At 30.7% G+C, this 19619-nt stretch overlaps 1 protein-coding gene and 2 long non-coding RNA genes across 3 annotated transcripts; 2 read left to right on the forward strand and 1 right to left on the reverse strand.

Annotated features, from left to right (window-relative positions):
* The first annotated feature begins 2703 nt into the window (after nucleotides 1–2703).
* Nucleotides 2704–7039, forward strand: LOC132745217 (uncharacterized). Its single transcript, XM_060734068.1, has 4 exons — nucleotides 2704–2799; nucleotides 5543–5678; nucleotides 5921–6048; nucleotides 6935–7039. The coding sequence occupies exons 1-4, from the start codon at nucleotides 2704–2706 to the stop codon at nucleotides 7037–7039; spliced, it is 465 nt and encodes a 154-aa protein (XP_060590051.1).
* Nucleotides 7040–7606: 567 nt separating this feature from the next.
* On the forward strand, nucleotides 7607–10413 carry LOC132745213 (uncharacterized). The gene is made up of 3 exons (XR_009627807.1): nucleotides 7607–7727; nucleotides 9568–9674; nucleotides 9960–10413. It is a non-coding gene; the product is annotated as an uncharacterized LOC132745213 (long non-coding RNA).
* Nucleotides 10414–13300: 2887 nt separating this feature from the next.
* On the reverse strand, nucleotides 13301–14999 carry LOC132745214 (uncharacterized). The gene is made up of 4 exons (XR_009627808.1): nucleotides 14735–14999; nucleotides 14213–14313; nucleotides 13881–13949; nucleotides 13301–13495 (listed from the first exon to the last, which is right to left on the reverse strand). It is a non-coding gene; the product is annotated as an uncharacterized LOC132745214 (long non-coding RNA).
* Nucleotides 15000–19619: the final 4620 nt, after the last annotated feature.

Below are 19619 nucleotides of genomic sequence, written 5' to 3' on the forward strand. Positions count from 1 at the left end.
AAATTTATTGTATATCCCAGTATAAATTGGATCTCTTTGCCGTGCTTAGATGATATTCAAGATAACAGAAGTCAAGAAGGTCAGATCATAATGATCGAGTGATATCTTTTATTTCTATTAAAATATGTGAAGCATTTATATCAATTTAGAGGGAAAAATATATAATATCCCGTTCTTATTTGTACATCTACCATGGACTTTAAAAGACCGTCAGAAGCTCAGTTTTTTGTTATTTCAATTTATATTTTAACGGAATTTCATACACGAATACACAGACAGAGTTACACTGGTAAAATATAATAATAATGCTGATGATAATAATAATAATAAACTTCAAAAGTGAAACAATTAAATACCCCGCTAGCGGTGCAAAAATACGTTCCATTTCCCCCACCGAGTGCCTCAAATTTTACCGAAAGTCACGTGACATGTGCGACTGACGGTAATTCACGTTAAGATTTGAAGAAATTTCTGTTATAAACTGATATAAATCAGCAACTTTTTAATTGGTCGGATGTCACTGGGTCATAAAATGTTGTTAGAGTATGTTACCGCAACGTGTGACCCTCTCTGGTGCGATATTTGTGTATTATGCAATTATTTAGCGTGAAACGTAGGGGTCCGAGAGAGAACAGCCGATTTATGACACTTCGTTTGATGCGGGTCGGACTAACTTTGAATCGGCATAACTTTTTTAATAATCAAGCAATTAACATGCAGTTTAAAGCACATGAAAGGGAATTCATGTACGGAGGGAACCGTGTCAGGGATTTTCGTTTGCTAAATCAGCGACTTAATTATCTTTAATTACGTAATATGTATGGTGAAAAAAGTCGCATAAAATGTTTGAGAAAAGTTAGAAAAAAATTTGAGACACCGTTCCCCAGATATTATAAGTATGTTTATTTTCCAAAAGTTTGATGACAAAAAAAATAAAAAAAAGACTTTGATATGACGATTTAAAATTTAAGGATTTTTATTAAAAATCAATCATTTACAAAGGCATTTTTTCAAATATGTTATTTTTTATGACGATCAACGACATTTAATGCACGAAGATTAAATAAATAACAATTATTACTAAAATAAGTTGGTTTAAATGACATTTATGTGAGTACCACTGAAAGTGTCTGTTGTCACCTTAAATAGCTATAGAAAATCGCTATGAATGTTGACTGACTCTACAAACATTGATGCCTTTCACACCTTAAATAACTAAAGATGAGAACGTCTCTGCTGTGTTTATATACACGTATATCATAAAATATAGTCAAACTTCGCTTAAACTTGGATGGCCTGTGTCAATTTTTTCCGAGAGATCGGTAGTTCGAGCCAACCGAGCCTGAGCTATAATCATTTATCATATCATATTTAAGCAGTACAAAGGTCTGAAGGTTTTCCAGCTTGCATCGGTCAAATAATGAATAAGTCAACAGAGTCGTTTGTTAGTACATCAGTTTCGAATATATAATTTTTTTAAATATAAAGAATTATTGCCGAAAAATACATACCAATGTTTTCACATAATCATTTTTCTAAAAATGTCTCTTTTTAAAGGAACACATTATAATAAAAACAACATATATAATTAACTTATTTTATTTATATTTGGCATAGATTTTCCGTCATGACTGGTCATTAAGTGAAATAAAGTAAATAGAATTTGACTCTTTAATATATAATTGAATATTCTAAAATAGGGTTTGCTTCGTCATCGATTGCAAAAACCTGTAATTTTATGTTACATTATCGCCTTATTTATGGGTATATGAGAAGATATTGGAAAAAGTATAATACCATGTATATGAATTTTAATATTATATGACTAAAGCTCATATGACTGATTTTGCTCCGCACAGTCGGAAGTGACATAAATTGCACCGGATATCTGAAACTTAATATGTTAATTCGTATATAATTAATTAAAATTATATTTTGAAAGAGAAAACGTACTGACAAATGGCAGATATGAACTCCGGATCGCGGTAGTTTATAAATTATGTTTTTATAGATATGATCAATAAAAATAAGTTACGTTATAAGATACTGTCATGATTTTATATATCAGAAAAATAGGATATACATTTATCAAGCATATCATGATTAAAACTGCCATAGAAAGTCTAGGATATTTCAAACCAGAACAATTACTCAAAAGGTTCAATCAATTATTCGTCTTAGGAATACTGACCGCCTACGTAAACCCCTTTTTGTTTTCTAAATTTAAGAGGAAACGTAGAATCCGTTGACACATTCTCAGGCTATTCCTCGGAATATAGAACAAAGAACCGTGCTCAGATATGCCGATAAATATATAAAATACATACAGCTCAAAAAAGAGAAACGTTCTGTTGAAGCAAAATATTCTTTTGATGCAAAAGTACAATGTACGGTAATATTTAATGTAGGTTTGCTTGAAACCATGTATAATAATGTATAAACAACAATCCGTAAATTAATACATTTTTAGATATGTTAAAATGTGTTTTATTAATACATTGATTAAGTTCATTATGGCATCTGAAAACAGTGTTTTGTTTTGTATCGCCATCGGTTGCAGGTTATCTTATGATAATTCTACAAAAATTCGAAAGTCACACATTGTTGTAATTGCATCCTAATGGTGTTCGAAATGAAAGTGTTTTGTTTGTATACATGCCAGTTATAAATGTGTGTTTTGAAAAGTCGTTGGATTCAAATGACATGGGTCTGGCAGTTGACGTTGGTAAACTTTCGCTTGTCGCAAAACCAATATTTACTGTAGAAATGACTACACCAGCCATGACGAAGAAGGGATTAGTACCTAGGCGGCCATTATTACCTGAAAGCCGATAAAAACGAGACAACAACAAGGCAAATGGGAAGGTCGGGTGGGTAATTTCCGTGTTGGTTCAGGGCAGCATCAGGAGCTTGGAGACTGGATCGAAAAGGAATTAACAGAAGCGTGCTCGGTTTATATACCCAGTCTACTAAGCATGCGCAACGACATTGAATGACTTGTTAGGAGGAAGAGCCAGATATACTGGTCGTTGCAAAAAACTGTGACGTATTGTGTACAAATAATTTAGTTTAAGCTCTGAATAGTATTAACGGAACTGTGTTAATCTATAGTCCTGCATATTGTAATTGGTTGCGTTCGAATGGGTAGTCATTTTCTAAAAATTGCTGAACAATGTTTAAATATTTTACAAGTTTCTGATGGGTTCACTATTATTTTAAACAACGCATTTATATAAAAAATAGAATAGCATTTTACAGCAGCATTGATTTGTAGTCATTTACTAAAATGAATACGTTGTATAAAACAACATATTATGTTCGCAAGATGATCGCATATTGATATGATTTTATTCAACTCGTTCAATAAATTTAGTAATATACCTACACTTATTCGATATCCTCAGTATATTTCGTCATTGCCATCAGGATACTTTAATACACATATTAGCTCGAATTTTCTGACAAAAAGGAGCTATTGCTACAGCCGTGTTGGCGTGGCGCAGCCGTTGCTGTTGCCGTTTCCGTCCGAAACTTTAACGTGTTTTTTATATTTCTCAAGGGATTGTTCAAACTTGGACACAACAATTCTTTGGACAGGACCTTCAAGTACACCAGACTGAACTTAACATTCTCTCATAAATGAACTTCACCCTGAATTTTTCTTTTATTTTTAGCTATAATTGGCTGTGAATTTGTTATTTATGAATGGAATATCTTCAATCTACACGTAGGACAAAATTTACATGACTTTTAAATTGATTATTTAACAATGACCATGACTTTGATGGATGAATTCTTGAGTTTTGCTTGTTTTGTTTTCTATTGCCTGTTAATGTGTTGAATTGACTGTCTACAAACGTGGACACAACGATTGTAAGGACAAGGCCATTTTGCAGACCAAATTGATAATGACTTTAATTCATAAAAGACCTTGACAATAAAGGTCAAATCATTGAAGTTGGTTTGATTCTGATACTATTATTGGTTAAGTTCTTGTTATTTATGAATGGAATTTCTTAAAAGTAAAACATATCTACCGTAAGAATAATGTCCTAAAATACCTCCAATACAATTTGACATAGAGTTGTAATGACCATAACCTTAAAGGTCAAATTATTGTAATTTCACTGTTTTTGCTATGATAGACCCATAGACTTATAACTTAATTTTCTTTATACTTTGGCACGGCAATCTATGGGGCAAGACATAAAAAAAGATTAAATTGAACCTGACATTTATTTTACATTGACACTGAAGGTCATATCTTTGCTATTTATTCATAGATTTGACTTTAGCACGTAATGCTTATAACGGCACTGATATGTCAAGTAATTCAAATATGACATTGACATTATATGACCTCGACTTTCAAGGCCAAATATTCAATTTAGCTTAGATGGTCATAGCTGTATAATTTATTTATGGATTTGATTTATACTTTGGACAAAAAATCAAGACAACACCGACATGTTGAATTATTCTGACATTGACATTTTATTGACTTTCGAGAACAAATTTTTGGTGTTAGCTTTTACAGTCAACTATCGTTATCTCGACATCGCTTTTCTCGATATTTCGTTATCTCGATGAAATTTTGAAAGTCCCGATTTTCTTCCTTCTTTATCTATATTGGAAATATTTGTTTATCTCGATGTTTTTATTTCGATATTTTATCTCGATATAAAATTTAAGAGATAACGAGAGTCGACTGTAGTTTTGTTATAGTTTTGTAATTTATTTATGGATCTGGCTTTTTCTCCTTACAAAACTGATAACGATGAGTAATTCAAATGTGACATTGACAATTTCCTATTGTTTCAACTAATAAGAAGCGTCACATAATTGTCACTTAACCGATTTTTGAGTGTTTGCATCGAGTGGTATAAAAATAAATGTTTCATGAGTGCTAACACAGCCAGGAACGAAATAGGATAACTTTCAAGCAAAAAGATAAAAACAAATCCTGTATTTATAGCAAAAAAATCTTGAATTTTCTGTTTATTATATACATGTTTCTCTCTTTTTTTTGCATTCTTTCTTTTTTAAAACTTACAATCTAAAAGGATTTCTTTTAAATTTTGAGTATTGGCTGAATTTAGAAGAAAATAGCCCAGCCGGACACCAGTGAAAATACTGAATATGCAGTGAAAAAAATTTTTTTTACAGTATAACAACAGAAAATGGAAAGACGCACATAATTTAAGCAATATTTCATTTATAAGTATAAAAATAAACCTTGCAACTTATCGTTCACTTAAACAAACTTTTTAAACTAGTTTTGCTTCAACAATGGTTTTAAAAATGATGAAACGAAAACCCATTAATTTAAGCTTTTAGTACGTGGATTTCGTTATCCTGATATTGGAATATTAACAAAAACAATCTGGTACTATTCGTGACGAATAACAATGCGCAATAACCTTTGACAGTGACCTTTAGATCTTAGGTGATAATGACAGTATTTAAGCTTCAGTTGACTGATCGGGCGTTAGAGGACAACACTGGTAAACTGTAAACGAACAACTAAGATAATTTTTGTCAGCTGAATTTTGGTATTTGGATATTTTACGTGCACAAAAGCTTTTGTCTTAATGATACAGAATATGAGTTTTACATGATAAGCAATCTTGTCAAAGATGTTGGAAAGAGGATACAATCTTTGAGGGAAAATGTCAAAGGTTTATTTTATCAAATCATATAAATAAAGACACAAGTTAAGTAATTCGTAATAAGCCCATATTTATAACTCTAATATTATTGCCATGATTTACCGGGTATCATCGTTTAAACAATTACGACTTTTTTATGTTGTATAACGCCTTCACACTAATAGCTTTATAGAAAATACTTTCAATGTTTATGTATTTCGTTTCTTACAATATTTTCATCGCTTTAATTTGCAAAATGAAACTATTTAATTAATTAGTTGAAGCAAAGTGTCCGACATTGACATGTCCTGACAGCTCATGTGACGATGACTGGGTATCTTACAACGGGTCTTGCTCCTTGTTTGAGGCTACTCAGACACGCAATTTTGAAGATGCAAGAGTAAGTTTCATATTTAGACTTCCAGTAAGTAAAATTAATTGGTTAAAAAATCGTAAAATAATTTTCAAATAATAAAAGTTTTCAAAAATTAATAAACGTTTATGCATAAGCTTTAGATACTACAATTCAAAACAAGTTTTGTTATTATAGCAATATCATTTTTGGTATCCGGGTGCACATTATTTGATTGCATATAAGTCAATAATTAAATGAATTTCTTGATGCAGCAACTATATGTATATAGTATGTTATCATAGTATGTTTAGCAATAAAAGAATGCTCACTATACGTAATCACAATTTGAAATAAAGATGCACAAACATGACCAAAATAGCCATCTTTAGGAAATAACATGTTATAGATTTAAAGAAAATAGACATTTCAATATTTTAATTGATATTTCTAGCAAATACATAACTGCATAAAAAAGAAATATCCGGGGTTTAAAAAGATAATGAGCCGTAAAAAAACTTGTTTTAATATTTCGCGTCAATTTTCCAAATTTTCGAAGAGTATAACCATTTCCACAATGATTTTAACATTAAACTATGACCTATAAACTATTGCCACAATTTTTTTAGGGAGAGGAAATTTGTAAACTATAATTTACTGGCTATGTACTTGTATTTTTTAATCTTAGGTCATTTGAAAATTTTACCGAACCGCCACAGTAAGCATGTATTTTCCATAAAGCTAAGTCATTGAACTGTGTGAATTTTATGGCTTTACTGTGGTGATAGTAATGAGCTTAAAAATGACCAATGAAAATCCTGCCTGTTATTCAGTATTATCCTATGTGTTTAACAAATTGAAGTCAGGTTGAAATTAGACAGCCTCTGGGAGACAAATAGAAAACCAATAATGCATAAAAATCATTCGTTTTCAGATATTCTGTAAGCAAAAGGCATCTGTCATTTTGTATGTACAAGATGAAGCGGAAAATTCCTTTATCGTTAGAACTCTTAGCTATTTCTTTTCCATAGAAAAATAATTAATTTAATATAGTTTTTCATGTATTGTTATAGATACATTTTTATACACAAGTAATATGTAAAAGAGGAACATTTAAACACTACAGAGTATATTTTTAGTGTTTAAATTGATTGTATTGAAAACTAAATTTTCATCTAAAAATCGTTGCATCAAACTGTAAATAGGCCGCTATTGCTGATACGACTTTTACAACTCTCAGAGGATAAATAACTGACTTTGAACCAATCAAAGATACCAAAGATACCAATAATCAGAATGCAATATTACTCTCTCGTCTGTAAACACTTATGCTTTCGCCATAAAAAAGCAAAATTGAATGGAATTTAACATTACGAAGAACCCTTACAGAATGCAATAATTCATAAGTTTTACGATAGTGAAATTGTGTACATGATCCACAAATGTTAATGAAAAAATATTATATGTATTGGATAAATTCTACCAAGTTGTTTCCGTACACCTTTTATGTAATGATTCATGTAATAATAGTTATATTTTGCCTTCATGATGTACAGAATACTTAAAAACATATTCAGAAGTTAGATAAACAAAACATTGTTATAGCTTTTGCACCTTTCACATAGCCACAATTGATTGGTTTATGGGATTAAATGACAAGAGATTTGAAGGAAATTGGAAATGGACAGATACAAATGCGCCTGCCAATTTTATAAAATGGGCTACTGGTGAGTATTGTATTAATTATGTATGAATGCATAATCATATTAATATTAAAAACTACAATTTGCATTTATCAAGTATTTTGTTCTTTTGGTATCTTCTTACGTCGGTTTTAGGGGTTGTAAAAATTACTGTGTTGCATACTCTTTCAACCCATCAGATCTTTACTGTGTCTATATTACTCTCTCTTTAGGAAAAAAAGATCTCTTACATTGCATTTGCTTAAGGATTTTACATCACACCGTAATTGCTCGGCAAGTTATGGACCCATCTTGCAAACTTGCTGATTATCATTATCACCTCAGTGCATTAATTATACTGAAAAATGAGGTTTACTCGTTACCCTAGCTTAGGATAATGAAGTTTGAGTAATCGGGTATAAAGTGTTATTAGAGCATGACAACATTTGTACGTCTAAATATATTGATGACACGGAAAACAAATATATATATATATATATATATATATATATATATATATATATATATATATATATATATATATATATATATATATATATATATATATATATATATATATATATATATATATATGACTTGTACAATCAATAAATCATATCTCGTTCAGGCCTCTGTTAATGCAAGTGTACCAAATGACTAAGAATAGTCACAATAGTTACATAGGTAACAGTATAAAATCTGGTCACGTGGTCTTTTTGCGAAATAAAATGGAATAAAAACGTCGCCATTTTTTTTCGTTCATTCTTATTTTCGACGTTTAACCCCGATAGGACATCAACATCTCTGGAGTAAATATGACACCCATAATATTTAGTTGTTCGTACCCTGGTGTTCTTTTCGTGTATAAAATATCTTTTTGTTGAATAGTCAAAAAGTAAACATCCGTTTTCAACGGAAGTAATTGCAATGTATATAATTATGTGTCAAACTGGAACATGCAGACGATTTAAGCATGCAACAAAGGTTTATTTAACAATTTTAATAAGTGAAAAGTGACAGATATGCTGGACAGACATAGGATATCATCGTTATTTTGTCAAAAAGCATGCGAAGAATATTCTGGAAACAGAAGGATCAGATTTCACAGATCATAACCGTATAAATGGGTTGGTGTTTTGTATTCTAAATAAAACACAGCTTAGTGTATGTTTATTAGTTTAACTAGTATATATCATCACTTGCTTAAAGAATAAAAGAAAAATAAAACTTCTCAAGTAGGCCTAAAACACTTAAAACTTAAAAGGTAAGTTGTTACTGTTGGTTTATTTTATAACAGTTAGATTTAGATGACAATTTCAGATCATCACAGTATTTTTGTTCGGGGTAATAAAATAACTAACATATGGGTTTGAGAGTAACAGTAAAAATATCATCCCTTATATAAAAAATACGCATCGGGTAACAGTATTTTCCTCAGTTGATACTTTTAATGTTACCCACAAACCAATGTGTTATTTAAATACTGTTACTGTGAATAATATGTTAAGTGAAAATATAACAAAAGTATAATGAATGATTTTCTGACTTTTATGACACTGTATGAATAGTGCTATCATAATTAAAATTATAATGATTTGTATTGTTATTGTATTCTATTGTGATGCGTTGTATTGTATTTCGTTTTATTGTATTGTATTGTAATGTATCAAATATTTTATAATTTTTTTACAGGAGAACCGTTTTGATATTTCTTCATACTATGTTTTCACAGTATGCACATTATTGGTTTCAGTTAATGAATTATTCATTTTTCAATCAAATAACAAAATGAAAATGAAAAAGTTTATGATTATACAAAAGTGTCATAATTATACAAAAGCATTATAATTATACAAAAGTATTATAATTATACAACATGAATCAGGGCAACCTGATGGTATCACACGACAGAACTGTGTTGTATACCATGTGAAGAATAACAATCGCTGGCATGATACAGAATGTGAAAGTAAATGTTCGGTCATTTGCAAGGTAAGATAATAATTATCATTTATAGTTCATAAAACTTTTATTTTCTATGTATTAATAATTTGGTTTTCTGCTGCATAGCACGTTAATATTGTTGATAAATAATGAGATCTGAATTTAATTGCTTTTACGTTCACTGTTTAACAAGACGACATTAATGATTATTGTGTACATGTATCTGTATATGATACTAATTAATAATTTAAAAGTATGTTACCAATATTTGATTCCTTTTTGCAAAATATTCAAGGGTTATTTATGTAATAGAGACATTCTGTTTTATTTCAGAAAAATAATCAACGAATAAATTGAACTACATTCATTCTCAATAACATCAATGTGTTTCTTCGAACTCTGTCACCGATATAGAGCAATGTAAGATACATGTACACACTTTTAACTTTTGGATAAAGCCTCCTTTGATACATAAAAAACATTTTTCAATCTTGTTCATGTATCAAAATATTGAGGCGATTTTATAATACGTTTAAGAATGTAAATCTATTTACAATCATAAGATATATAAATGCTTTTCGTCATGCTATATATAGACTACTCTTTTAATCCACTTTTCAGTCACAATTAATTAACACATTTACATGAGAACGTAACATAATAACATACGATTACTAATTATATATGCACTTACTTACGGATCCATGAATTACCAAAGCTAGACAAAAATAATGTTTGCAGTTTTTTGAAAATCTACATTTTAGGCTATGTAATAAAAAGAAGTATATTCCGAAATGTTGTTTCTTTTCTTTTAGCTTTTGTGTTGCCACCACGGAGTAGTGCCGACATGTAGTAATAACTTCTCCATCGACTGCCCGTCCGTCTGTCTGCCCGTCACGAAAATTGTCCGGTCTACTCCTCATAAACAACCGATACAATTTCATCCAACATTTACGGGAATGATAAGTACCAAGTCTAGTTATGCATATTTTTGGGCCAGTTATGACCCTCGAATAATAGAGGTGAAAATAAAGTTGTCCGGAATACTCCTCTCACACCACTGATGCAATTTCAATGAAACTTTACAGAATGTATTGGCATGTCAATTTCTTATGCTTAATACACAAATCTTAATATTTTGCCTGAATTACTTTTAGCTATTGCCCTTGAAATTTGTCCGGATTACTTCTGTTATACCACTAATACATTTTTAATGAATCTTTATAGGATTGTGCATTTTACACAGGTTTTTAGATTGAATGACTTTTTGCCGAGATATGACTATCATATGAGGTGACACATATCTCATCACTGATGGCCCTCGTTAATAATAATCAAAGATTCGTTTGGGTAATAAAGAAACTCCACGATGGGTAGATTAGTTTGTATCAAAATATTTCTATTGAGCTAGCAACAGTCAGATCCGACTGCCCGGATGTGCATGTTGGTCTTGCTGTATGTTTGTAGCAAAAGCTTCGAACTTTCATTTCTAGCAGGCTATGGTTAAAAAGAATGAAAGATTCTTGTATCTTATTTAAAAACTTATCATTTCGTGTTACATAAACTCAAAACTGTCAATATTACAATGTACTTGTTTTCATAACATAAGTCGTGACACAAATGTTACATGACCGAAAAAGAATGGTATTTGATGGAACATAACACGGAAAGTTGGACAGAGTGTTTTAAATTGAAGCAGAAGACACTATAATATGTTTGACTCGGACATTTTACAAAAGCTGGAAAAATATTTACATAATTCAAGTTGTGTACATGTTGCTTATAGTTCTCTGCATTAGAGCTACAAATTTATAACCACAAGGTCTATTACAATAATATTCGTTTAGTACTTTTTTCGCATATCATTATAAGCATAACGAAAGCATATCAAATGACATTCACTCTCTATATCACGTAAATGACCTAAGGCAATATGATTAACGTACTTGAACAGATTTGAAATGCTGGAAATTGATCAACGGGGCAACCGTTACAGCTACACGTGACCCCTGCTGCAATGAGTAAAACAATCTTAAAGGAAGAGAACAATGTAAGTAAAAATCATATGGTGAAATTACAGACACGTTTTGATTGTTTCTGTTCATGACAAATGATGGAATATGATATATGAAGATAATGATCCTGAAGGGCCAGATATATATTACAAAATTCGAAATAACAAAACTAATGAAGAACAAAATATAGCACTACTGGATTAGAAGACGCGAAACACAAATCTGAAAACGGCAGATTGAAATAAATGCCGGCACTGTTTGATTGAATCTGTTTCTGGTAGTCATTAAAAAGTTATTGAGTCAACAACTCTAAAAGTTATTCATTATATACATATGTATAATTTAGTCTCAAGTAAATATAGATGTCAACCCATTAAAACTAAATAAATATATTCGCCTCTGACTGACTTCTGCGTAGGTATGTTGTAATTGAAATAAACATTACATACGCACCTTATTTGATGTCAATTAAAACTGGTGTGTGTCACATTTGTCTTTGTCATCTTCTAATTCAGAAGTGCTATATGTTAGATTCTCTTTCAACTTTCAACTTTCATAATCTATTCCGACGAAATTACCGGTTATAACACCAAGAAGGCAGTCGACGGATGCTATTTCTAATATATCTATTAGATATGAAGAATTCAACAACTTCTCATATTCATCAATTTTAGACGATACAGAGTGTATTGTAGAAAAAAGTAACATTTATAGAAATATACTCACTCTAATACTGAACTTACAGGTATTTTTGGAGGTTTTCTTTTTCAAAATTAATGTTTAAGCAGATATATAGCTTTTTACACTTAAACATCAATATTTCCAATGAACATCTCACAAAACAACTGCAACTGACCTTATTTGCTATTAAGATAATTAGATAAATACTCAGTGTCTATCCTATGTAAGAAATCATCCCATTTTTTTATTTATGTCCAGTTCATAAAATAATATAATTCTATCATGTTTGAATCTCTGAAAAACCGGGGATCAGTAGATAGATAGATACATTTTTTTCCTCCAAAGATGAAGAGCATAACAGTATTTACAGAGTAACAATATAAGTATAATACAATTTTTATATTATGTAATAACACCATAGCAGAAACAAAAATCATAAATTGTGGGATTTAAATTGCTTGTAAATATATAATTGATATTATTAAAACTTTCATTCTATGACAAAAATAATTCACAGCTGTTCTCTATTATTTATCGATCTTTTATCTAACAACTAAAATGTAGAAGAAAAATGGCAACTACAAGTGTATCCTTAAAATGATTATAAGCATTTCTCCTTTGTATAGCTTTGTATACCTGTTTTCCGTCCAAGTAGTACACATACACCTTCGAGGAATTTTCTTTTGCAAAGTGGATGCATTCTCGAAGCATTAAAGAAGTCATTAAACATTCAAGACACAGCTGAAAAGCACATTTCTATGTCTCTATCCTCATTTTGTCGCACTTTCTTATTATAAAAACAATAACGAAAATAAAATGGCTTTTTGTAAGCTTATTAAATCATATGGGATCCACGGGAAAAAAAACTTATACTCAATTTCCGTAAATCGTTCTCATAGAAAATAACCGTGTGTTAATGATTTGGGGGTAACAATTCAAATACGTTTTATCAAATGAATAGTTTTCTTTGATTTTTTTTCAACCTATCACACTCGAAAAAAGATTCGCAAACATTATCATATACAGATAAATTTATCCAACAATAATCTGTTGCTGATTATGGTTCCTTCCTGTACAGTTTGTATTGCAATAATCCTCCTGACAGCATTCTGTGCAGACTGGAACTGACCTCTGGTTGAAGGGGTTCAAGCTTCGGTGTTCTATAGCACAATCCTGAAATAACATATTATGTATCATAAAGAAAGAACCAGTTTTATAAACAAATTTCAGAACAATTGAAAGATCTTTCTTATAAGCTGATAGGTACTATTTCCATGTGACAAAAGTAGAGGATAAATGCGCGGCTTATCTTCTTACATGACTAATTTGTAATATCTGACGGAAAGAAACGGAATTTACTCAGCTGTATAATTATTGTTTTTGACATTTTTTTGTTCAAAGGATTGATACATACTGGTGAGATTAAAGAATATAATTATATTAAATTATTAATGTAGTAACAAGTGGAGGCAGCCAAAATGCATTGCTTATATCGGCTTGATACTGTAAAAATATGCATATATTCTCCGTCTGACAAATACAAAATTTCTCTACATACATTGACTGACGCGCATCCAAGGTGAAATATTGAATTGTTTCCCCATTGAAACTCTTCGATGCGGCATACCTAAAACAGAAAATGAAAAATTTTGATTACCTTACCATATCCTATTGAATGCAAACTTTTTAACTTTTTTATCAAGTAATATTATCTAAACATGAATTAAAGTGTGTTACAATGACAGTTAAAATATACGCCTTAAATTTCTGTATAAAGCTCATGTTACTTAATTAAAAATTAATTTACTCACAAATGTATACCAAGTTCATATTGTATTAATAAAACTCTTATCATTTGATAATAAAACTAGGAAATAAATGTAAGCAAACCTCATTCGAGGAGCAGATAGTTATTTTGTCACATTTTTTTGGGTCACTCACGTGCGAACAGTCGAGACAAAGAGGGCCTCGTGATTGCTCTGGCGGGAAACCTGTTAAAGTTAAATAATCGATTTTTTATAATAAAGAAGTCCTGAAGGTTATATAATTTGATATGTTTGTACAAAATTTTGTATTTTGCTAACTCTAGCTCAATAACGACAATTCAGTGCAAGTAGACATTTTTGGAATTTGGAATTTCATTGGCCAGGCATGTGTTGTGTATAAATAATTCAGTTACAAAAAGAGGTGCTATTACCAGGTACCCACGTTAGCACCGTGCTCTCCCGTGAATTGGAAAATTATACAGCGGTAAGTGTGTTTATTCTTTTACGCATAAATATACCTTAATATAATATCATACGTCCAATTGTATGACATTATTTTACAGTATATTCATGCCATTATCGGGTTCATTTATCTGGATTAGCAGTATACATTTATCCCTCCATAAAATTTATAAGTTAATTATACCATTATCTCCACATCCATGTGAGTTACAGAAATCACCATCACAACATTGTAGACATGTCCCCTTAGAACTGCTCCCATGCTCGTTCAGATGACAGGTCTGTGATTTATATTTATTCAATGAAAAAAATTAATTACTTATTTTGGCTTTAATGTTCGTAAAGAAGATGACTTCTTTTTATTTTATTTTTAATAATGCTTCACAGCGTGTAATTTTAACAACAACTGAAGCACATTGGAAAGAAACCCCTAAAAGATCAATTTTGTTAAACATTGCGCATCATCAGATAATTTTTTCTACCCAACTGTTTGAACTGTTCTTACAGCCAATTGGTTTGTTGTTTAACAGTGTCATCTTTTTTAAAATTAGAATAAATCTAAAAATTACAAAATTATATAAATAAAATGTGTACTCTGCAACGTCGAATAAATTAGTTTCTTTTTTTACCTGAAAGTCTGTACATCCAGATCTTTAGTGAGTGTGCGCATTTAGATTTGTAAAACATGCCTGAAATTTATAGAAAAGGAAGAAAAATTATCCGACGCATAATACATTAGCTGTCTTAGCATTTTGTATCATTTTCAATTATTGATTCTTACATGATTTTTTTCAAGTGCTTATACGCTTACCGTCGAAATTTTGGTGTGGTGCTTTGTTTCGTTTCTGTGTTGTTATTAAAATAACCGCGAATCATAGACAACGTGCTTCTCAAAAAAATTTCGGGCAACATAAATTTTCATGCCCACATTGTTTCAAATAAATAAAAGTACGTATTACAATCCGACTTCTCAATTTTTTCAATTTAAAATCCCTAGATATTCATTTTTGGGAATGGAAGGTTTTCAGTTATTTTTCTTACCTGATTATCAGAACATGCAATAATTTCGTCACAGTAAGAAAGTCCAGAAGTGTAATCATAAGAAAAACTTGTGGATGGAGCTGAAAGATATAAATAAACCGAAAATTTATCCATGAATTACTTTGCATACAATATTTCACGTATCGCAATAAAATTAATGTATCAAAGCACCTGGTAAAAGGAGAGGCAGCTTTTTCTCCATTTGTTTTTTTATGTTTTCTGTCATACAGATACAAAGGTGATAAAACCCCGGTCGGAACGTGTTCGAGTCTACAGCGGTGAGGTGTCAAGTGTTTTAGGTCATTAGCCCAAATCACTTTGCCACGGATTATGCATAAGTACCGAATATTTAGCATCTGCAGCTGGGTGACTGAGATTGTAATTAACGCTTGGCAAGTTCATAAATATGATTCTGAAGAAATATAAAAAACAAAATTTGTATCAGAGTAACCAACGTCCCCCGCCTCGGGGAAATTTTATATGAAACGTAAGAGTGTGCTATTTCAAACGATTGAGGTATGGATCTCAGGTTTTTCCGTCCAAAATTATGATCAATGCTAGATCTGCAAATGCAACAATAATTTTTTCAAAGAAATAAAATGAAAGACGGAATTTAAAAATCTATCATGTTAAGCTTTGATCTCTAAGTGTGACCTTCACCTTGGAGGTAGGGGTGCAGGTGTTGTGCATGACATATCCTCATATTATTGTAACTATTTGTGGCAAGTATTTTCAAAATCCTTTGAACTATTAATAAGTTAAGGATCGGACACAAATTATACCCTATTACGGACTATGTTGATCTTTGACCTTTAAGTGTGACCTTGGAGGAAGGGCCTGATATATTGTCTTATTATTGTGATTATTTGCACAAAATATTTTTTTAAATCCTTTGATATATGGAAAAAGTATGGACAGGAACAAAATATACCCTATAACAGAATATGTTAATATGTTACCTCTAACTGTGACCTTGATCTTGGAGGTAGGTACACAGGTCTTACGCATGACATATCATCTTATCATTGTGAATATTTGTGCCAAGTATAGTAAAAATCACTTAATCTATGAAGAAGTTATGTACGGGTCACAAAATATACCATATAACAGACTCTGTTAACCTTTGACCTCTTAGTGTAACGTTGACCTTGGATGTAGGGTGCAGGTGTTGTACTTGACATATCCTCTTATTGTGATAATCTGTGCCAAGTTATTTTAAAATCGAAGAAGTTCTAGATCGGACACAAAATATAACCTTAAACAGACTAATGTTAATTTTTGATCTCTAAATGTGACCTTGAACTTGGAGATATGGATGTAGGTGTGCGCATGACTCATCGTCTTATTATAGTGCCTTTTTGTGGCAAGTATTTACAAAATCCTTTGATCTATAAAAAGTTATGGACCGGACACAAAATTCACTCTTTAACAGACCTTGACCTTGGGGTAAGTGACTGGTTCTTGAGCATGACACATCGTCTCTTATTGTAAACAATTGTCAAAAATCCCTTTAAAGAAAGGAAAATTATGGACTGGACACGAAATTAACCCTTAAATAGACAATTTTGTACAATTGAATAAATGCAGCCTTGACCCTGGAGGTATAATATACTTACTTTCTTACTTACTAACTAACTAATTTACTTAATTACTTACTTACTTGCTTGCTTGCTTGCTTGCTTGCTTACTTACTTACTTACTTACTTTACTTACTTTACTTACTTTACTTACTTTACTTACTTTACTTACTTTACCTACTTTACTTACTTACTTACTTACTTACTTACTTACTTACTTACTTACTTACTTACTTGAAAGAAGAAATTTCACACTTTTTGTAATCCATTAATTACAATCAACACCTTTGATGACTGTTAGTTTGGGTAGCAACATTTTTTTTCATCATACCACTTGTACAATTCCAAAATGAATTTGACTTCATTAGAATCCATGTTTTTTTTTCCATTTGTGCACATCTATTAAGTTTCAAGTGTGATTGAGATTTTCAAATTGGTGAACTGTTTTTACTATTTTCAAACCAACAGCAATTATCTTAGTTTATAATTCAATTTCCCATTGTCTACTGATACCTTTGATGTTTTATTATAATAACTGTCCTGATGAAGTTGTAAATAAATTTACATACCTCGGTATTGTGTTCACTACTGAAAGGTTCTTTTTCAGAAGCACAAAACCCACTCTCGGGTCAAGCGCAAAAGCTATATTTAAAATGAACAAGTACTTATATAAAACAAATATCTCTGTGCAACATAGATTATAACTATTTGACAAATTAGTATGACCAATCTTGAATTATAGCTGCGAAGTGTGGGGTTTTATGCACGGTAATGCTATAGAAAGGACTCATTTGTCATTTTGTAAACAGCTACTTGGAGTTAAAAATCAACACATAATGATTTCATATGCGGTGACTGGCAGACTTTTACTTCAGTCATTACGTAATTTCAGTGGACAAAAATTATAGTGACAAATGAAAGCAAATATACAGCAAAGGTATATCTATTGTTGAAAAATGATTAAGATAAATTTCCTAATAAGAAAAACTGGTGTTCGTTGGTAAGAGATTTATTATGTTACCTTGGCCTGATTTTATAAAATTGTCGGAAACGTAAATGTATTTCTTAGTTTAGTTTAACAAAGAATTAAATATCAATTTATTCAAAATTGGACTGGTAGACTAAATTATTCATCTAGAGCTTTATTTTACAGATGTATTGCAAGAAAATCCTGTACTAGTTTCACAAAACTGCGATGCTCCTTGCATAGATTATGATGGGCAAGACCTACCAGTGTACATATAAATGAACGCAAATGCACATTCTGCGATGTGTTAGAAGATGAATTCCATTTTTTATTACAATGTAGAATGTTCTCTCAATTAAGAACACAATATATTCCAATTTGTTACTGGAGATCTCCAAATATGTTTAAATTCACAGAATAAATGAATACTAAAAACCTATTGTTAATAAGAAAACTGAGCATATATATTTCAAAAGCATTCTTGATGCGCTCAGATATTTTATATGGAGCTGATTACTATGTTATTGACTTTCATATCTGTCTATACTTTTATTAAGGCTACAGCGTTTCCCTTATTATATCATTGTTCCAATTGACATATGTTAGTCATATGAATATGTGATATACCTTCTTTGTCAGTCATATAAATGTGTGATACATCCTAATAAGTATATGAGATATTTTTTACAGCTCAAATACATGTATATGTATATCTAGATGTTTTATTACAAGCAAACCTGCTGTTATCAAATTGTTTCTCCTCATATCTTGTCATTGAAAAAGGGGAAATACATAAGTAAACATGCATCTTTAGACTATAGTGCAATTTAACGGGTGTCTAATCTTGTATTTCGCTTTTGAGCATGCCCCGAAACTTTCAAATCTATTCTTCATAGTAACGCCATATACATTCGTTTGGACAATGCAAATAAACATAGCGGTTTAATCCATTTCATAAGGATATCACAGATAATCAAGTTAATCAAAATTGTTTGGACAATACACATTTATATACAAATTTGTTCCATTTTATTAGATAACTGATGTTAATTATGTTAAGAAATTATATTGTATGTCAATATATTGTTAAAACTATAGTGCGGCGGATGTTACATAACTCGATATACAGGTAGAGCGATAAGACCATAGGTGTTACGAGCCAGGCGTAACTAGAAAGAAAAGCCAGCAACAAACTTGTAACAATATAACAAATTTATTACAGAAAAATATTAAAGAAAAATAAAATAACAAATTACTTTACAAATACCTGAAGTCCAAATAAAAGTGAAAATCTTAAATGTCTAGTCTGATCCTGGAATGATCCTTTTTGAATAACACAGTTAAATCCAAGTTAAATCCAAGAACACTTTAGAATAAATTCCCACAATAAAATCCACAAGAATAATTTATTTTAAAATCCAAGCTCCAATAAATCACTTTATATCCAAGTTGAAAAATACTCCAAATATATTGATTTCTAAAAG

The sequence above is a fragment of the Ruditapes philippinarum genome, unplaced genomic scaffold (assembly GCF_026571515.1).
Source record: "Ruditapes philippinarum isolate M1 unplaced genomic scaffold, ASM2657151v2 ctg4681_1_1_1_1, whole genome shotgun sequence".
In the NCBI taxonomy this organism is placed as follows: domain Eukaryota; kingdom Metazoa; phylum Mollusca; class Bivalvia; order Venerida; family Veneridae; genus Ruditapes; species Ruditapes philippinarum.

Excerpts from the sequence above, each read along its gene's own strand:
- LOC132745217 (XM_060734068.1), top strand. The coding sequence starts at position 2,704 with ATGGGTCTGGCAGTTGACGTTGGTAAACTTTCGCTTGTCGCAAAACCA. Across the intron at positions 2,800-5,542 it reads CCATGACGAAGAAGGGATTA|CTGAATTTTGGTATTTGGAT; the intron begins GTACCTAGGCGG and ends AATTTTTGTCAG. Across the intron at positions 5,679-5,920 it reads TTTGAGGGAAAATGTCAAAG|AATTAGTTGAAGCAAAGTGT; the intron begins GTTTATTTTATC and ends AACTATTTAATT.